The sequence below is a fragment of the Vicugna pacos genome, chromosome 20, assembly GCF_048564905.1.
Source record: "Vicugna pacos chromosome 20, VicPac4, whole genome shotgun sequence".
Lineage (NCBI taxonomy): Eukaryota > Metazoa > Chordata > Mammalia > Artiodactyla > Camelidae > Vicugna > Vicugna pacos.
Window position 1 is genome coordinate 33,875,945 of NC_133006.1, and position 18,980 is coordinate 33,894,924.

Sequence of the window (18,980 nt, forward strand, 5' to 3'; positions counted from 1 at the left end):
TTCCCTGCATTTCATAGGCAGGGAATCAGAAGCTTGGAGATATTACAGAAATTCCCCAAAGTCGCTCATCTGGCAACGGACAGATCCGGACTTCCAGTCCAGGAGAAGCCAAGCCCATGCTTATCCCACCTGCTCTGTGCTGTCTTTCTTTCCTTCGTTTTTTTTTTTTTTTAAAAAAAAACACTGACATTTGTCAGGAAATTTTAGAGACAGGCATGAGAAAATACGAATAGTTAAAATTCACAGATAACTGCCAATTCTTATTTTAGCATTCCTGCCAGATCTTTAATTAGGAAACCAAGACGGTTATGTAGTCAAATTGGCCGGTTTGAAATTCCCTGCATTCCCCTAGCCTCCGCTTTGCGGGAGGTGAAAACTGCCAAAAGGTGAATGTCACGACACACCAGGCAATACGTTTATGTATGATCAGGATTTGCTTTTATATACATGCTCCTGTTTAAAGAGTACATTCTAGATGCCGTAATTTCACATTTTAAATAGGAAATGCATAATATCACAAAGAAACATCATCATCTTTTTTTTTTTGGGTCATGGAAGTTCAGGATGAATGTTCTGAATCATCTAACAGACTAACATTTCTCATTTCTTTCCCCAAAGCATACCTGCATTATGACACAAATGCCAGAAGAATGCTAAATTGTTTTGTTCCTTTTTTTAAAGGGAGTTAGGTACAGAGCTGATCAGCAAAGGTTAACAAGCAACTGCTGGCATCAAAAAGAGAAAGAATCAGAACCCAATCTCCTTTTTTTGTCAAGTGTTGTGTATCTGGCTTTATAATAAATGGAAGCATTTTTTTTTTATTGTTAAAAGGTATCGTTCCAAGACAGCCTCAGGATGTTATCTTCTTTGTAGATTCCATCAAATTAGTTGTTTTAAAACTCAATAGATCACAACAGAATTGAAAAGATCAAGGACACACAATCAAATTTTAAGAAATTACATAATCTGACACTTATATGTGCCATTTTTTAAAACCTACTTTTAGAAACTGTTTGGAAAACTTGGGTGTGTTACATTAACAAAATACAGTGAAAGTATAGACTGCCTCTGATTTTTGAAGTATCACCTTACATGTAAAATTCACATAGACATATATTGACTGCCACTTCTTCCTCACTTTCATACCCAACTCAGGACCCCCAGTGACATTGCCACAATGTGAGGTAGAGTGGGTTCAGGCACAGAAGAAAGGACGGTGTTATGAATTGACGTGAACATGTTAGGGAGCTGACTCTGGAATGGTAAGGTGGAAAATCATGGCCTTCGGAGTCGACGGGGCTGGATTTAAAAATCAGCCTTACTGCTTACTGCCATATAACCTTAAATAAGCCACATAACCTCTCTGGGCCTTAGTTTCCGAATGTTTAAAACAAGGACAATAATACACACTTCATGAGATTATTGAAAGGATTAAATGAGATGATAACACGTATTTGTAACTGAAGCCATAACCCATGTAGTTCAGTTCCAGACGAAACAGAATTTGGAGGCTAAATATCATGGAAAAGCAATTCCAATTTTATTCAAGGTTCTCAACATCAAAGAGAATCCAGTCGTAACTAGTTACAGTACTTCTCATAGCTGCTTGTTTCTTCTACCTAATTCACTTGTGTTCCCAGTCTCTCGAGTTCCTCATTTACCACCAAAGAACATTCTCCACCCCTCCTTGCTGCTTCTTTCTCTCCCACTTCCCCTCCTACCTGTCCTATCCATCTCTTTCCCAGACGTCATTACAGAGGTGACTTAACTTCTCTTGAAAAATCCTTTCTCTTTCACTGTAGCCTCTGCAATTCTGTGTTTCCCTGGCCATCCTGCATCACAAGCATAGAGAAACCATCTAAGAAAGACCAGTGGTTTGCTCTGGGAGGGGAAGGTTTGAGTTATACCAGAAATGATAGGCTTTTTCCTTGTCAATATGGAGGAGCGATATGGTAGAAAATCAGCCAACACTCCATGTTGATAATTTTCACCCCATGATTTATGTAAAGAGAACAGCACAAGGTCTGGCACAAAGTAAGATTTCAGTATTTGTCTGCCGTCTTCCATCCAGCATCTGGTCCAGATATCCAGTGCTGAATAACAAACTGAGCCAAAGCTAGGTGCCTTCAAACAGCAGTTATCATCTCTCATGCGTCTGTGATTGGCTGAGCTCACCTGACCAATTACCACTTGAGGTCTCTCATGTGATTGCAGCCAGATGGCACCTGGGCCTGGAACGTCACCTGTACAGTCTCGTGTCTCAGCTGGGATGAGTGGAAGCGCTAAGGGCTGGCAGGGGTCTGTCTGCCTGCCTCTCCCGTGGGGTCTCTCTGTGTGCCTGATTTGGGCCTCCTCCCAGTATGGTGGTCTCCGGGTGGTCAGACTTCTTACATTGTGTCTGGCTTCCTCAGAGTGAGCATTTCAAGAGACCCAGGTAGAAGCTACAAGACCCCTTATGAAGGAGCCTCGGAATTTACACAGGTTGTAGTCTGCAAGTCATAAGGCCAGCTCAGATTCAAGGGGAGGGTGCTACACAAAGACATGAAAACTGGATGCACAGTTGATTGGGGGGCCGTCTTTGGAGACCATTCAACTCACCCAAAAACATTTTTCCTCATTTTGGAAATTGAGAAATATTTTATTATACTTCATAGTTACTCCTGCTGAAGAATAGGGAATTGGGGTCAGATTGGCAGCCTCCTACTTAAACCAACAAAGTTCAGTATGAAAACATCTAGTCCCATCATTCTTGGAGAGGCAGCATAGCCCTAAAATCAGACCGCCTGAATGTGACTGATTAGCTGGGTCAGTCTGCCCAGCCATTGGCTAGAGAAAGGATGATCCCCGTGACTTAAATTCCCTTTTGAATGTATCCAGTGGGAGAGAGGTAATTCCTCCCGAGTGAGTGGTCTTGCCCCAAGAAAGTTTAAAGAGTGGTGAACTGCCAAAAGCAGCATGACTCATCTGTTACAAATGTCAGTACTGACACACAAGACAAGAATCCCAGTAGTGAAATGAGGGGACCTGTCTCAGACAGAACAATCAGGCACTTGGATGAAGGATGGGGTCTGGGGCAGGTAGTCCAGTGCTGCTGTATTGCCGCAAGTGGCTTGTTTTGCCCCAAGAGGCTGAAGCAGTTGAGAAAATGGATAATTACTGTCTGAGATGACTTTGAGAATAACAGATCTGTTATCATCTTGTACCCTGTTTCTTTCTCCGGACTCCTCAGCCAGGTAAAATCCCCGACACAAACACCTAAGCACTTGTAGAAAGGCAAGGGCCACTAGTAAATCAAATGTTAGTTTGAACTAATTAATACTGTTTCTTTCCTGTTCATCTCAGTGAAGGTTTGGGGTCTGAGTAAAAAGGTGGAGAAGGAGGCTGGCGACTTGGGTGTGCTAGAGAAGTTGGGCTGACCCAGGTCAAGTGCAAGGGCTTAGGGCAAATGAAGGTTCAGACGCCTGGAGAAAGGGAGCTGTGTGAGCTGTGTGGTCGGGGAGGGGAAGTAGGGCTGGCCTTGGACCCAGGAAAGGGGAAGAGCACGCCTTTCCCTTCCTCAACACAGAGGCCGAGGTTTCCACTCCCAGACCCAGAACTCAGGCTCTGGTTGTCTTTCAGCCACATTAGGGGGTAAACCGGCTTTTGTAGAAAAGGCCTAGCAACCAAATCACCATGTGTCACTGCGGTTGAGGGGAAGGTGCATCTTGGGTTTCTAAACACTGACACATGCTTTAGGAGCATGGCTTTCCAGCCTGGGCATTGTCTGTAACGCATCATTTACACTCTGTGATTTTGTTGGTGGGATTTATTCTGAGCAGTCTGGCCCGGGGAGCTCCATCATCAGGCAAACATTCATCTCTCGCACATGTAATTTGGTTAAGTCCGTAATGATGCACAATGGCTTTTATCGTGTCTGCCTCGCGTCTTTATTTAGTCTGACTGATTAGCTAACTGGCTCAAACCCTGTGCCTCTGTGGAGTACAGATAAACAAAGGCTTAACAAACTCACGGGTAACTTACTGTCTCCTGTGAGCTGATAGGAGATTTGGGGAGCTTCTCTAAGATGTTCTCATCGGGGCTGTCTGCCAAGTAACCAGAGGCTAAGGGGGAACGAGAGGAGTCAGATTGCCCAGGTCAGGGCACTGCTGAGGACTTGGGGATGGGAGGGGGACCGCAGGGCCTCAGCAGAGCATTATATCTGTGCCAGGTTAGGCGTCCTTCCCCTTTCCTACTCCTTGTCCCACCCAGGAAAACCTAAAAGCAGAAGAGGGAAGAAGAGCAAAAGTGAAAGTACACACACCAGTCCTCGTCCATCTGTCCGTCTTCCTCTCTATGGAGGGTCATGAGCCTTGACCAGGCCTGCACCTCAGGAGGGAAGGAGCTATGGATGGAGTGTTAAGCAGGAATGGACTCTGTGTGCGTGCATGTGTGTGTTTGTGTGTGTGTGTGTGTGTGTGAGAGACGGAAAGTTTCAAGAAAGCCTGGCCCGTGACAGCTTTACAATGTAAAAAAGTGAAACTGCATGTTTCCTTCAGTTAATTTACCTTTATTACCCTATTAATTTTTTTTAAAACTGTAAAAGATGAGAATATAGCCTCATGGTATTTTGATCTTAAATCATCCGTATGACTAATCATGAGGTTCACTAAGAACAATCAGAAAATTGAGATGGCTCTTGGAAATTAAGCCAAAATGACTCCAGTTTTGTAGGCTTAGAGTTTTAGAAGGTCCAGTTTATGACATTAATCTTTCTGTACCTCAGTTTTCCGTATTGGCAAACACTGTAGATTTTGAAAAGAAAGTAAAAATGAAGAGCTGTTTTGGCAGCTGACATCACCACATCCAAGGGGCCGCAGCAGTGTTCTCCAGTGTGAGATGGGAGAACTGTGTCAGATCGTCTCGGCATGTCATTCTAGCTCAGAATTCCAAAACATTGCTGCTGCAAAGAAGCAAGGTAGTTTCCCAATGCCAGCGTCCAGGCTGAGAGAGCAAGTGTGCCATGGGGTCACTGTCTGGTGTTACAGTGACTTAGATCAAGAGAAAGGAGACGGTGTAAGTGGTTTGTTGTTGACCAACAACTAATCAGCTACCAGTAGTAGACTTCTCCTGAGTCCTTTATGTGTGGTGCCCAGACTTGCTCTTTCTTCCCCTTCCCCCTGTTGCCTCCAGGGCCAGCAGCACAGTGTGGGCAGAGGCCGCAGGGGCCCAGGCCCACGCCCCGAGTGTGACACCCAAAGTGGTGGGGCTGGTGCCCAGGGGAAGGAGCTGGGAAGGTGGGGACAAACTTCAGCCTGGAATCCGGAAGTCAGGGAGGGACTATGGCGGATTCTGAGGTCATAGTGGCTGCTCTAACCAGAGCTTCTGCTGCCTTTGTCTGCAGGCAGCTCAGGTCTAAAAGTCTAGCTCAGTTGTTCTGGCCCCAACCGTACATTCGAATCAACTGGGAAGCTTTTTAAACAGTGTGGTTGAGGAGGCGTGGCCTCAGACAAGTTAAACCGGAGTCTCCGGAAGTTGGACCCAGGTGCTGGTGTCTTTTAAATGCTCCCCAAGTGACTGAAGTGCAGCTGGAGCTGACAACCATCCACTTCACTGCTCTCTCTAGTTTCTTATTAGAATCAGTTTCTCACTAGAATCAGTTTCTCAGTATCAGTTTCCACTGATGTGGGCAATACCTGTGGACAGAGAACTCCTAGGGCACTGGGACCTAATATTTGCCCTTCCCCTCAGTCCTTTTCAATTATTGGGACAATTTTCCCCCCCTACCCCACCCCCACCACTGCCTATATTAAGCTGATACATAACTATAGGTAATAATTGTTTCGATCATTTTTTGCAATGAATTCTTATTAAAAAGTTTCCATTTGAATTAAATTCTCCCACTCAAAGAGATTTCTCTTCTATAGTGGTTTAGATGTAATTTCTGAGATACACCTTCTCCAGGGAAAACCATTTATTTATAGGAGTGTAGGATGTGGTCTTCTCTACTCACGGGGGTCCTTACTCTTTGCTGAATGGAGTCACTTGGTTGTTTATGAATATTTCATAGACCATACAGATCCATGCATAGATTAACAAAAAATTAAAGTTTTCCTCCTCTAATGCACTGTGTAATACCTTTCTTTTTTCCATCTGAGCAAAAAGATGAGGTTAAGTGCCTGGTTACGTTTTATTATAGTGTGATAAAATTTCAAAACTCAAATAGATGCAGCTGAGCTGTCTCTCACTGTTCTTTCAATGTCACGTTGAAAATGCTCTTTCCCAACTTTGCTGAGAGTGTCACGGCAAACAATGCTTGCCTTCTTGGTCTGTTAGTGTTTGTCTTCAGACTTTCATGTCCTCTCTGGTGCCCTCTTCTTTTATCTTCTTCAGCTGGGCTCTAATCTCTGCTCCTGTGTGTTGGAATTCCCCTCCTCCGCCTCTCTGGCTCCTGCCTCTGCTTTCCTTTTCAAAATGCCATGTCGATGTGACCTTTCCAGCTTATTCTTAGAATGATTCATTGTTTCAAAGAAACATTTACAGCTTTTAAATGGTTTCTTCTGGCATTTTTAAACTGTTAAAAATTAAAGATATCAAAAACCTTGGTTTTCTAAAAAAATTATAAATAAGTTAATAACAACACATATATAGATACCTTTACAGATCTAAGTTGGATTCCTATAACTCAAATGGCAACAGTGCCTTCCGATTACTCTAAAAGACCCCCGCCAGTGAAGAGGTGTGAAATCTTCTGGGTTCTATGGCTTCTTCTTTTATAGCATCTTTCTCTTTGATTCCAATTCCACTAAATCTTCACTAAATTCCACTAACTCCTTATTACTTTGCTGTAAAAATCCACTGAGACAAGGAACCCCCTTTCTTTAGGGAGTGTCCTAGAGCAGTGCTTCTTATGTTAAAGGAATATGAATCACCTGGGAATCTTGTTAAAATTCAGATTCTGATTCAGTAGGTCTGGGTGGGGCCTGAGAGTCTGGATTTGCTACAAGCTCTCAGGTGATGCTGATGGTGCCAGTACAGGGAAGCACTGCCACGGGGGCTTCTTAGGGGCTCTGGTGTCTGCCCCAGATGCCTTATCAGCAGAGCCTTCTCCGGGCTAAGCTATTATGTTCCCAGATCAACCCTCAACCAATTGCCGAATTAAGATTAGGCCAATATTGATATTGGTTCTCTATACTTAAAATTTTTGTTTTTTCACTTTGCCAGTCAGTCTTGCTAGTTTCTGGCTGATTACTGTTACTTAAATCAACACAAATTGTCACATGCCTCAACTCTTGATCCTTAATCATTCCTATAAAACAACTCATGTGCAACAGCAGTTATTTTCTCTCTGCTTTCTTTCTTTTTTTTTTGTAAGTTTACTCTTGTTTCCTTATAATTATCTCTTCTTATTAGCACTTTTAAAGTTCCACTGCTTTGGAGTGTACCAGGCATGGTGGAATCAAGAATATTTATAAAACACCTCAAACTGAAGGACAAACATGCCATGACCTAATGAGCAATAGAGTGATCAAGACAAAAATGATGGGGCACAACGGGTGAAGCTATTTTCAGTGACAGGCAGAGTCTGTGCTCTGATTTGGTGTTTTGTTGGAGTCCATGAAAGAGTAAATTGAAAGCTTATGAGCAGAGGAGTTTATTTAATTGAATAAAATAAAGATGTATTATTTCTCAGTATGTGTGGCTTCCAAATCTACTAGATACTGAAGCATCTGTCTCTATAGATTTGATCATTCAGTCACTTACTCTGTACCAGGTAGTGTTTCTGGGAGGTAGAGGAGGGCTCAGTAAACAACACCCCTCTCTCTTATTTGTCTGAACCAACAGAAATAAGATAAGAGCGTCAGCATAAAGTGGTCAAAACAGTACTTTCATTGCTGGAAGGCAGATGACATATTCATGGGCAACCAGAATTCCTATTGCCGAACCTCAGATTCAGACTTGCCCACCCAGTCACAGAAAGCACTGGGTCACCACAGCCTCCTCACCTGACAGCCTCTCCTTATGGGCAGAATGACTGTTCTTTGTGGGATGTTTGCTCCCAAGAAAGAGAGGATGGGGCCAGGCTCCTTACTCCCTAGATCACTAATCAGCATAGCCACTTCCACTCCACCAGTAAAGGGCTGTCCTCCCCCAGCCCATCTCACTTGCCTCATTCAATCCCAGCCCTATCAGATCCTATCTTTATTTACAATTTTGATTTTTTGTTTATCACCAATTTTTTCATTAATTAAAAAAATTTTGAATATTGTATCAAAATCTTACTCATCTTGATTACTAAAGTCTTAGAATCCCCTTACATTTTACACCTGAAGTGAATGCCTTACCTACCTCACCCTAGTCCCAGACCTGGTTTTAAAATAAATGTGTAAACAAACTAATAAACAACTTTTTCTTAAACATTATTAAATAAATTGTCAGATAGTGTTGTGTACTAAGATGAGAAACAGAGTGTGTATAGAAGTGATTGGGCCAATAACTTAGGTGATCGGGGAGACTTACCCAAGGGGATGATATTTAAGCTAAGATCTGAATGCCACGAAGGAGTCAGCCATGGGACAGTTTGGAGAAGAGCCTATCAAAAGCCCTCAAGGTGGAAATGAACATGGGATTTTCAAGGAAAATGTCAGTATGGTGTAAATGTCAAGGACATGATAGGTGAGTAGTACTCGCTTTGAATAGTGTCAGGAAGGGTTCAAATTTTAGGACTTTGTAAGCCAGGTAAGGAGTTTGAATTTTTTTCCCTAAGGGCATAGAAGAATTTAAAGCAGGAGAGCAACATGATCTGATTGTTCTTTTAAATAATTCTCTTTAGCTGCTGGGTCAAGGATGGATTACAGAGGTGTAGATGGCAAAAGAGTAGAATCAGGAGATTAGGATCTTGGATTAGGATGATTGTAGTGAAGATGGAGAAAGGGGATCAGGTTCCCGCAATACTTTAGAAACAAAGTTGATTGGACTTGATGAATTAATATGGGGGATGGGGAAGAGAGGAAACAAGTAACTTCAGGAGGAAACAAGTAACTTCAGGTGGCTTCACTCGCACAACTTGGTACATGATGGCGCCATTAACTGAAATGGAAAATACTGGGGTTAGGTTAGGAGGTAAGTATGCGATCAGATTTTCAATTTGAGGTGTCAGGTTTGAGATGTCTGTTGGATACACGTGGAGTAAGCAACCTGCATGAGTTTAAGGAGGGAGAGGGAGGACAGGGCTAAAGATGGAGATTTGGGCATCATCGTAGTGGATAGAATAACCCCGGGAGATAGCATGCACGAAGAGCTGGCAGGCTGAATATGGAGCCTTGGGAGCAGCTGCTGAAATAGGAGGAAGAGGAGTGGAGAAGAAGGGAGAGTGGAAGTATGGTGTCCTTGAATGTAAGAGAAGAATGTGTCTTAAGAATAGGATAAGGAACTGCACAGGAGCCACCGAGAGTTCGGGAAAAAAAATCGGGGCAGATTAGTAACAAACGGTATCACCAACATGGAGGTCACTGCTGACTCAACAACAGCGACCTCCTTTGGTGTGAAGGGCACGAAATCTTGATGAGGTAGACTGAGGATAGAACGGAAAGTAAGGATGTCGAAACAGTTTATTATTGCCATTTTATCAATGAAGAGATCGAAGCTCAGAATGGTTAACTTTCTCATCTAAGGTCAAAGCCAGCGGGGTCAGATCCCGGACCCAGAGTCCATGAAATGGTTTGGTAAAGGGAGGTGCACGCGATCCAGTATGCACTCACAGAAGCCCTGGGTTTAAAGCATTCTTTCACGATGCCACTTCAGTGTTAAAGAGGAAAACGAGAGGGCCTGGATTGGGCTAGAAAACTGCACGGGCGCCTAATGCGTTCTCAGCCGGGAGAGAAGGACCGCCCCTTTTCCGCAGCCCGAGCCCGGCGCGGCCCACTGCGGCTGCGCAGCCCGGGCGGGGCGGGAGCGCGCCAGCGGGGGGCGGGAACGCGGAAGGGCCGCGACGCCGAGAAGAGAGCGGGCCGGGGGCGGGGCCGGCCGTGAGAGTGCGGGGCGCGCGGTGACAGGTGAGGGCGGCGGCGGCGGCGGCGTCCTGAGGCCTGAGGGGAGCAGACGCGGCGGCGATGCTGGAGACCCTACGCGAGCGGCTGCTGAGCGTGCAGCAGGATTTCACCTCCGGGTGGGTACATGGTGGGGGATGGAAAGGGGCCCGGGGGGCCGGACCGAGGGGCCGGGGGCGCGCGGGACGCCGCTTCTCTCCCCTCCGCGTACCCCAGTCCAGTCCCGTCCCACCGCACCTCCCATCCCCGCCCCGCCGAGGAAAGTAACGAACTTTCCGGGGTCGGTGCAGCGACCCAAAGTAACTTCGGTCTCACCCGGCGGGCTCTGACCCGCGTCCCGGAGCCAGGAGGGGGTCGGGAAGGCAGCGGGCGCGCCGGGGATTGTGCGACCCTCTCCCGGCAGCTCCAGCCGGCCCGAGGGGGGCTCGTGTGACCGGCGAGCGCGCCTCCGCGCCCCTCCCGCCACCCGAGGACCGTGGTCCTGTGCCCCCTCCCACGCTGCCGAGACCCCTGCCCGCTCGGGCCTCGGGGCTTCTGCGGCCCCGCCCCAGGCCGAAGGTCGCCGGCCCCCGCAGCCTTCACCGGCTGGGGCCCAGCTGCGCGTCCTGTCCGGCGCTTGGCTCGCTTGCTGAACCCTTGGCAAGGCTTGGCGCTTCTTCCCCTTTTGCTTTCTCTACCTTTGCCTCGGGTTTCACGCCTCAGTGGAGAAACTCTAGGGAAACAGAAACAACAGAACTACAGCAATATTGTTAATAATACCTACTGGTGGAGCGCACACAGACCAAGCCGGTCCCGAACTTTGCTTAGAATCACCTGGGAACGCTTAACCATCTTGCCCAGGTCGCAAACCATACCAGTTACATCAGAGTGGGAATGGAGTTTTAAAGGCCCCCAGGTGATTCCAGTGTGCAGAATCTGGGAACTACAGGCGTAGACTCTAACGCGGGACTGCCTGTGTTCTTACCTCTACCACTTAAGCAAACGTATTTCTACAAATTACTCTGCCTCGGTTTCCACGACTCTACAGTGGAGGTCACTTTTATAAGGGAGCTGTCTGTCACCTTTAGATTACGAATCCTTTGGTGAATGCTCTTAATATGAGGGACAAAAATGTTTATGTTGTTGGGCTGTTGGGTGCACAGTGTTAAACTGGCAAATACTCGAGCACTTAGCACGTGTGAAGCATGTTTGATAATCTTAGTTTGGTGTCCTTAAGAATATTAATTATTGGTGATCTGGGAGTCATTCGTTGATGGTGTGCTTGTTTCCCCCCCTTTAAGTTTGAAAAGTAACTTCTTTTCAGAATGTTAATTATTATATTGAAAAATGTTGGTATGATACTGGAATGACAGCACGAGAATGTTCGTAGAGAAACGCGTCTGGTACAGCCCTGTTGTCATTGCTTCAAGGAATTCCTTGATGGTTCAACAGTCGGGTAGTTACTATAATTCTGTAGATCATGTGGTTATCTCAGAACCCATTTATTCTCTTGAGCTTTGCTTAAGAAGGTTCAGCTTACCTAGGAGTGTGGATTCTGGATCCAAACCATCCTGAGAGATCTGGAAAACCTGAGTTTAGAGTTAGGAAGAGGATTGAGACGATCTGGTTAGGAACTGACTTGAAAACTGATTTTACCTCTTGCAGATGCTATAAACTGGGGCCAGTTTGGGACTGGACATCCTGAAGGCTGTCATTCTCTGTAGGCCCTTTGTTGGTTTCCTTGTACAGGTCACTTTCAGCTGACAAACCACTGGGCTGTCTGTGTGCTACTAGCCCATCACCTGGCAGAGAAATAGCTCATCTCCAAGTGATGTCTGTCTGCCCGTTGACTGGCAGCTGTAAACTCTGATGTTCACTTTTGTCAGGTCCACAAACTCCTGTGTGGTTCTTCATGAGAAGAAATCCACGTAATTCAATTTAGTAAACTCATAGTCAGCCTGAGATCAACCTATTTTTGCGTATTTTGCCAGGCTGAGAAAAGATAAAAATTAAACACAGCTTCACTTGTCTATTGCATTGGATTCAGAGATGAAAGCAGCATGGCCCTTACCTATCAAAACTGTCAGACTAAACCTGCATTCTTGTAGAACACTTGCTGTTGGTGCCCACAGAAGCCGAAACAGCTGGCTTCTAAGATAATGGGAAACTTCAGCTGTTTGGGTTGCCCCAGGAACTCAGTAGGAGAGAGGCCTGGGGCTTTCCTGAGCTCCTTCACAGTTCCCAGAGCAGCAGCCTCTCCTCAGGGCTTTTCTGCTCATTTTCAGTTTCTGAAAATTCATATAACTGGAGCTGAAATGTAGGCAGCTTACTTTTTTAAAAAAGTAAAACTGGATTATTCTTTATCAGGCTCACAAGAGAATGTCACATTAGTGATTAAAGCATGTTTGAAGAACACAGTGAATTTCAGTCTTCCATTCAAACTCAGAAAAAGTGCAACTTGAGATCAGTTAAGGGCAGTGGAGAGGCTGCTGGTGGCCTGCAGGGGACTTTAAATTGTCCATGGACTCACAATCTTTTTTGTAAATTTTTATTCATAATAACAGTTACGTCAGAATCGAGATAAACCTCGATTGTGCTGCTTTCTTTCTGACCTAAGAGGTTGGCCAGCTGGTCCAAAGGCCACGGGACTAAGGGGACTGATTCTGGGCTTCACTCTGTTCCCCTTGCCTACACCTACGTGAGTCCTAATCTGATTTAACTCATTCAGAACTCTTGGAGCCTTTTGGAGACTTCACACAGAACATCCACTTTTTAGGGATTGACTTGAGTGCTGAGGGAAACTTTTGGTCATACTGAAGCACTTCAAATCCACTCTGGTCTTTGATTTTTACCATTTGAGCAGTTATGACCCATGGCCTCCGGATTGAAGTATTCAGGCATGCAAAACCCTTCAGGAAGCTAAACATCAGATTTATCAAGGGGTTTACAGTTGCCTGTCACTGGCTGGCATTTCCTGTTTGTAATGCTCTGGGTTCTTGTGGGTACAAATAGAAGCTGGTAGTTATTACTTGTTGCAACCAGACCATGGGTGTCTCCTCCTCAAAGCCACCTCTGCCCTGACCTCCACCCCTGCTCAGCATGCTTATTTTCTCTTCTCTCTTCCCTGCAGTATCAAAACCTGCTCAAAGGAGAGGATCTAACAGTCTAATTCAGAGTGCAGTAAAATGGTGAGGTTTTCCCTAAAATGTTGGCTCTTTCATGATTACTTTTTAATAAGCAGGGAGAAGAATCTCAATATTCACCTTGATTTAAAAAAACATTTTATTGAGTTCTCACCAAGTGTCAGACACTAGGCTAGGAACTCAGTGTTCTTTTACATATATGCTTTTTTTTTTATTTCATTACAAAGGAAAATTTAAGAGGCCACATGCTCAGGTTTGCCTGATCTTTGCCAGTGTCTGTGTATCAGGCTGGATCCTGGGGCTACAGAGTAGACTGGTGGTGACATAAAGCAGAGCAGAAGGAACTAAATGACAGATGGAAGTGATGTGGTTTGTAAGTGCAGAGGAAAGAGTCATTAGTTCAGATGGCTTCACAGAGGAGGTGGCTTGTAGATTTGGCCTTGAAAGATGGGGATAGATTTGGGTGAGGGCCTTTCAGAGATGAAGCTCTTGTGGGAGAGGAACCTGGAAAGAAAGTTTAGTGACTGACAATAGAGGATCTTCAGTGCTTTGTTAAATTAATTCATTTATCAAATATTTATTGAGTGCTTACTCTACTGACAGGCACTACTCTAAGAGCTAGAGATATAGCAGAGAATGCATGCACCAGACAGCAAATGACATCCCTGTGCTCAGTCTCCTGGCCGGAGGTAGAATATCTAGAAGGTGGTAGTACTATCACTAAAAGTAAAGCGGGTGAAGGGGTTTGGGGGATGGGGTGGTTGCTATTTCAAATAAGGTGGTCCTGGCTAATTTTTAGGTTGACTGAATCTTCTGGCCGTTTTTGCGGAGGAGAGCAGCATAAGCCTGCCTGTATTTCTGGAAGGATAATTTGAGAGGCTGTGTAATGGGAGGGCTCGGGATGGGGAGCAGGCAGGTTATTCAGGAGGCTATAATTACAGGCAAGGTGAGAGATGATGATAAGGCAGTGCTGGTGGAAATTTGAAGGAGGGTATAGCGACAGGCGCTGGTGGATATCATAAAAAGTGAGATGTAGGAAGTGAAAAAGGTGGAGAAATTGAGGATGTTAATTTTGGAGTATCTTGATGTCATTTACCAACGGAAGAGAGGTTCGGAGTAGTTTTGAAAGAGAAAGAGCAGTTGACAATGAATTTGTTGTGAGGTAATTTAACTCCAAGAAACAGTTGGAAATTTATGAAATACACAGGAGAAAGGTCAGGACTGAAGGGGTGTGTCTGGGGGTAATTAGGGTAGAGATGGTCTACATTCCCCTCTCCTTCCTGAGTCTGTGCAGCTTTTGTGTGAATCGTTCAGGCTTCAGAGCTTAGGAGGTCATGTGCACTTTTAGGTGTGACTGACACGTCTGTGTTTCCCTGCTCGTGGTTTTGAAAGAAGAAAGAAAAAGTGATAAACATTAATGGGAAAATATAATAGATTGGATTTGTTTTCATAAACAGAATTTAAAGTTAGAATAATGAAGGCATGAACATGGAAACTTACAGGACAATATATGCTAATAAATACCTTGTGTGGTGTTTTAAAGCAGCCATGCTCATCTTTCAAAATAGCTGATGGGGTTCAATGAGTAGGAGAGGGAGGCGCAGATAAATGGAGTGCTGTCAAGGTCACCATGCGGGTGAGAAAGGCAGAGAAGGCACATTTCCTGTTCCTCAGTCATTGTAGCACTCCACCTCTCATTCTGGTTTTCTACTTTTCAGACTTTTTGTTTGAGCAGTTTTGCTAATTACCTCCATTTCTTAGTGATTTGCCTCCATCTTAATATTTTCTGCAAAGCTTGAAAAAAATACATGTGCTGGAGTCAAATTAACCTAAGTCTTTGGAACAGTCTAAAAATAAAATATTGTAGTGTTATGATGAATTTGAAGGTAAGTGCTTTTGAACTCAAAGTGTACATAAATTGCTTTGCATAGAGAATAATTGTCAGGTGGCTCACTTAAAAGGCTGTGTATTATTATACTCATTAGTACTCACGTCTTCCTGGGGGTTTATGGTATCATGAAGATTTAGGAATGATGCAGAAGCCTTTTATAGGAACGGTGCATTGGGGGACCTCTACTTTGTTTTACCGTGGCTCTGTGATGTACATAGTTTCTTTTCTTGATGGTGACAGTTTGAATTATACCTTTCATTTGAATTAGCTCTATAGTTTACAGAATGCTGCTAACATCAAAATTGGGATTTCATTTAATTTTTGTGGCAAATCATTATAGTCAATATAATACTACTGTCTTATGGTTTAGGAAACTGGGTTACTACACCGGATGAGTATTTCCTTCTCAGTGTGTCATGACATTGTGGGACATTAAATAGACTTTATTACTGGGTTGTTTCCAGCACAGAATCACTGTGAGAAACTTGTTATCCTAAAATAAAAATGGTAAGCTACTTTCAGTTGAATTCTGGATTTTGAGGATGTATTTCAGAATGGATCGTCTTGCTTTTTTGTTGTTGTTGTTGTTTGTTACTTGTTAAATGTATCTGACCTTATTTTTTTTCAAGTTAAAGTGTTACAATGACTACTATTCTTATTATCTTTTTCTCCCCTGAACTTCACTGTTTCCAACCTCCTTCTAGCTACTTTGTTTTCTCCAGCAGTTTCTATTCTGAATTTTGGCATATTGATGGTTTATATGGAGAAGATGTGATGAGATAAGATGAATATCTAAAAGACTGTTTTTGTTGTTAAAATTTTTTTACCAAGTTTTAAACATATACAAAAATAGAACAACACAGTGAACACCATGTGTTCATTATTCAGATCCAGTAGTTGTCAACTATTGCTAACAGCTGTCAGTTACTGCTTTGACTCTCCCTTATTTATAACGTTATCAGACTTATCTATTACATCTCTCATGCATCAGTTTTCATTTCTTAAAAAAAATTACATAAATGCAATGCCAATATCATACCTAGCAAAATTAACACTAATTCTTTGATATTATCAATTATCTAGTCCATAATCAAATTTCCTGGTTCCTAGAAATGTCTTTTCACAGTTGGTTTATTCAAATCCAGATCAGATATGTTCCACACATTACATTTGGTTAAAGACTAATTTTTAAAGCAGATGGTTGTTAAGGAGCCACTTGGGGAAGCTCTTACTGACCTTCCAATAATTTTATTTTCAGCTCCGTTTAACTATTTTTCTTTCTCTTTTATTTTAAACTATTTTTTTTCTTTTTTTCTTTTGGGGAAGTGTGAAGGAGAATCCCACATTTGATAAATTACAGTTGAGAAACTAAACATTTATTTCAGAAATAAACATTTGAGATATCAGCTTAGAGATTTGCTTGGTCATAATAAATGGCCCAAAGAGGACCTGAGCGGTTCCCTTTCAATATCCTTGTAACACCTAACCATATGGAATTGTCCCAAATCACTAAAAATAATACTAGAATCATTTTGAGTATGATGCACTGCTGTGTATGACTATCCTGGTATACTTCTACCTGGAATGTCACAACTAAGTGCCTTTCTGATATTGGAATAGAGATGGTTGAGTGTGGCTATCATAGTACCTTTCCCAGCTGTTTAAAATGGATTTACTGGTTTCTAAGCAAAGGTTGAAAATTTATAGTTTCCCTAGGACAGGTTAGACTTTTAAAATTCAGCTCATCTGGAGAGAGAGATATACAAATTAGTTTTGTATTAAAGAGATTGCTAAGTCTTTTTAACACTGTAGAGAAATTGATCTCATCAATAGTTTTTGAAAGAGAACAGAGAGTAATATAAAAAGTCTTGGTGTGAAATTGACCTTGCAACTTACTAAAAAATGGCATCAGAGAGAAGTCCCTTTCTGGTGCTTAGCCAGGCATTACTGGCAAAAAGTTTGGAATTCTTTCAGGGCTTGCACATAAAGCTGTACACAACAGAGGGCTGGGCGTTAAGAGTCAGCTTGTTCGCTAGGACAGTTTCTGGCTGATTGCAGTGTAGTGTCTTGGGGAAGGAGCACTTATTTCTAGTTTTTACAAAGGCTTTGTAGAGCTCTAACTGTGGTACTGTGGCCTGTGTATCAGACTCTGTTTAGAAGTGATATTTGTGGAAGTAACCAAATTAAGAAGAATGTGTCCAGGTATCTCATTTTTATGAGATAATCTCATAATTTAGCACTCAACTTTTTGGCAACCTGTTGAATGGTACAGAGTCCGCAGTCGAAGGTAAAAATGGGTTGGTGAAGTGATACAAAAAACAAAAATTGTATGAAGTTTTATGAACTTCATATTTTATATATAGAAGAGCATATTTTATTTTATATATACATTTTAGCCCATTTATCTGTTTTCCAGCCCAATAATTTAAAAAAGGAGATAGGAGGGCCGCAGGCTGTCATAGTTAAATAGTTAGCAGAAGCAGCAAGAGGTAGCCTGTACGAGACGACCCGTGGTGGAGATGGAAAATTTTAATTTGGAAAAAATAGACACAGGATCCTGAACAAACTCAGAAACTCAAAAAAGCACCTTTTACGATTGGTTTCCAGTTGGTAAATGCAGAGGCATTCCTAGCTGAGAAACACCTGAGGAGAGTACTGTTTTGGCACAAAATGTAGTCAGTGATATTCATAATAATGAGCTGGAGTTATCAGAAAACGTCCAATAGACTGTACCAGGTCCTCCTTAATAAAAAAGGTTTGTAACATATTTTAGAAAGCCTTTCATCAACAGCTAACATTTCACCAAATGTTGGTACTTAAGGGATTCAAGTGCCTGGCATAGTATCCACTTAATAAAATGTGCTGCTTAGATATCTTTGTTACGGATCAAGTTCACCAAAGGGGACCACTTTTTTCCCCTAAGGATGATGCCAGAATAATGAGGTTTTTCAGGTCCAGTCACATTTAGGAAGTTTCTAGAAAAGGGATTTGGGGCAAGAAAAATACATAAAAATATTTGCTACAAATTTTCCATATGTGATATCTGACTTACAGTAAACAAGTGTTTGTTGTCTGTAGAGGTGCTTAGTTCTTGCTAAAAAAAAAAATTAGCTTATCCAACCTCAAAGTTTAACAGCTGTGAAATATGCAGTTGAAAAAAAATCTCTTAGGCTGTAAAAATGATATTTTATACTTGTTGAATTACAGGCTGAAGACTTTAAGTGACAAGTCAAGAGAAGCTAAAGTAAAAAACAAACCCAGGTAAGCTAGTGCTGATTTAATTTACTATGACTTAAATTTCATACAACTTTTGGTTGTAATCACAGAGGTATAATTACTTTAATGGTTCTTACATCTGTTGAATGCATCTGACTAAATGATTTATTGATTCTTTCTAAATTTGGTAACACTGGAAATTTTTCTGATAAAATTGTAAAATAGTTGAAAATGGTGAAGTGTAACTGTTTTACTCTATGACAATTAATGGCTATTTGATCATAATTAATATTTTTGTTTGTATAGTAAGAGCAAAATAAAAGTTCTCCATTGTTGAGAAGCCAAGTAATAATGAAATAATACTTGACAAGTGAGCCTCTTTCGCTGTGTTATCTGTTTTATATGAAAACACTAGTACTATTTGTGCAATTTTTCCATTTTTTAATAAAGTAAAGCACATGATCAAATTTCACTTTAAACCTAAAGATGAAAAGCTTTTAAAATAATTTCTTGTTATCTGGCTTTATATTAAAGTGCCTATTGTGTTATTGTGTGCTAAAAATCTATACGGCAAAGTGATGGTTGATAGTGTATAGCAAGTGGATTAACTTTGAATAAAACAATACAAACACTAGTTTAGATAAATTGTCATTAGTGATTTTAAAATAGTCCACATTATGACTGATAGTGTCAAAATTATTGTAACTTTTTAAGTTGGCCTAAATC

General features: G+C 42.5%; 1 protein-coding gene across 2 annotated transcripts in view; it reads left to right on the forward strand.

Moving 5' to 3' along the window:
• The window catches only part of DTNBP1 (dystrobrevin binding protein 1), a 137,446-nt gene that overhangs the window by 38,046 nt on the left and 80,420 nt on the right, over positions 1–18,980 (forward strand). The window contains exons 1-2 of one of the 2 annotated variants that reach the window (XM_031688120.2): positions 9,935–10,144; positions 18,246–18,299. In XM_031688120.2, the coding sequence (XP_031543980.1) occupies positions 10,089–10,144; positions 18,246–18,299 (110 nt within the window). In that variant the 5' untranslated portion in view covers positions 9,935–10,088. Of the gene's footprint in view, positions 1–9,934; positions 10,145–18,245; positions 18,300–18,980 lie in introns of those variants that run through there. The other variant, XM_072945638.1, reaches the window with a different exon arrangement.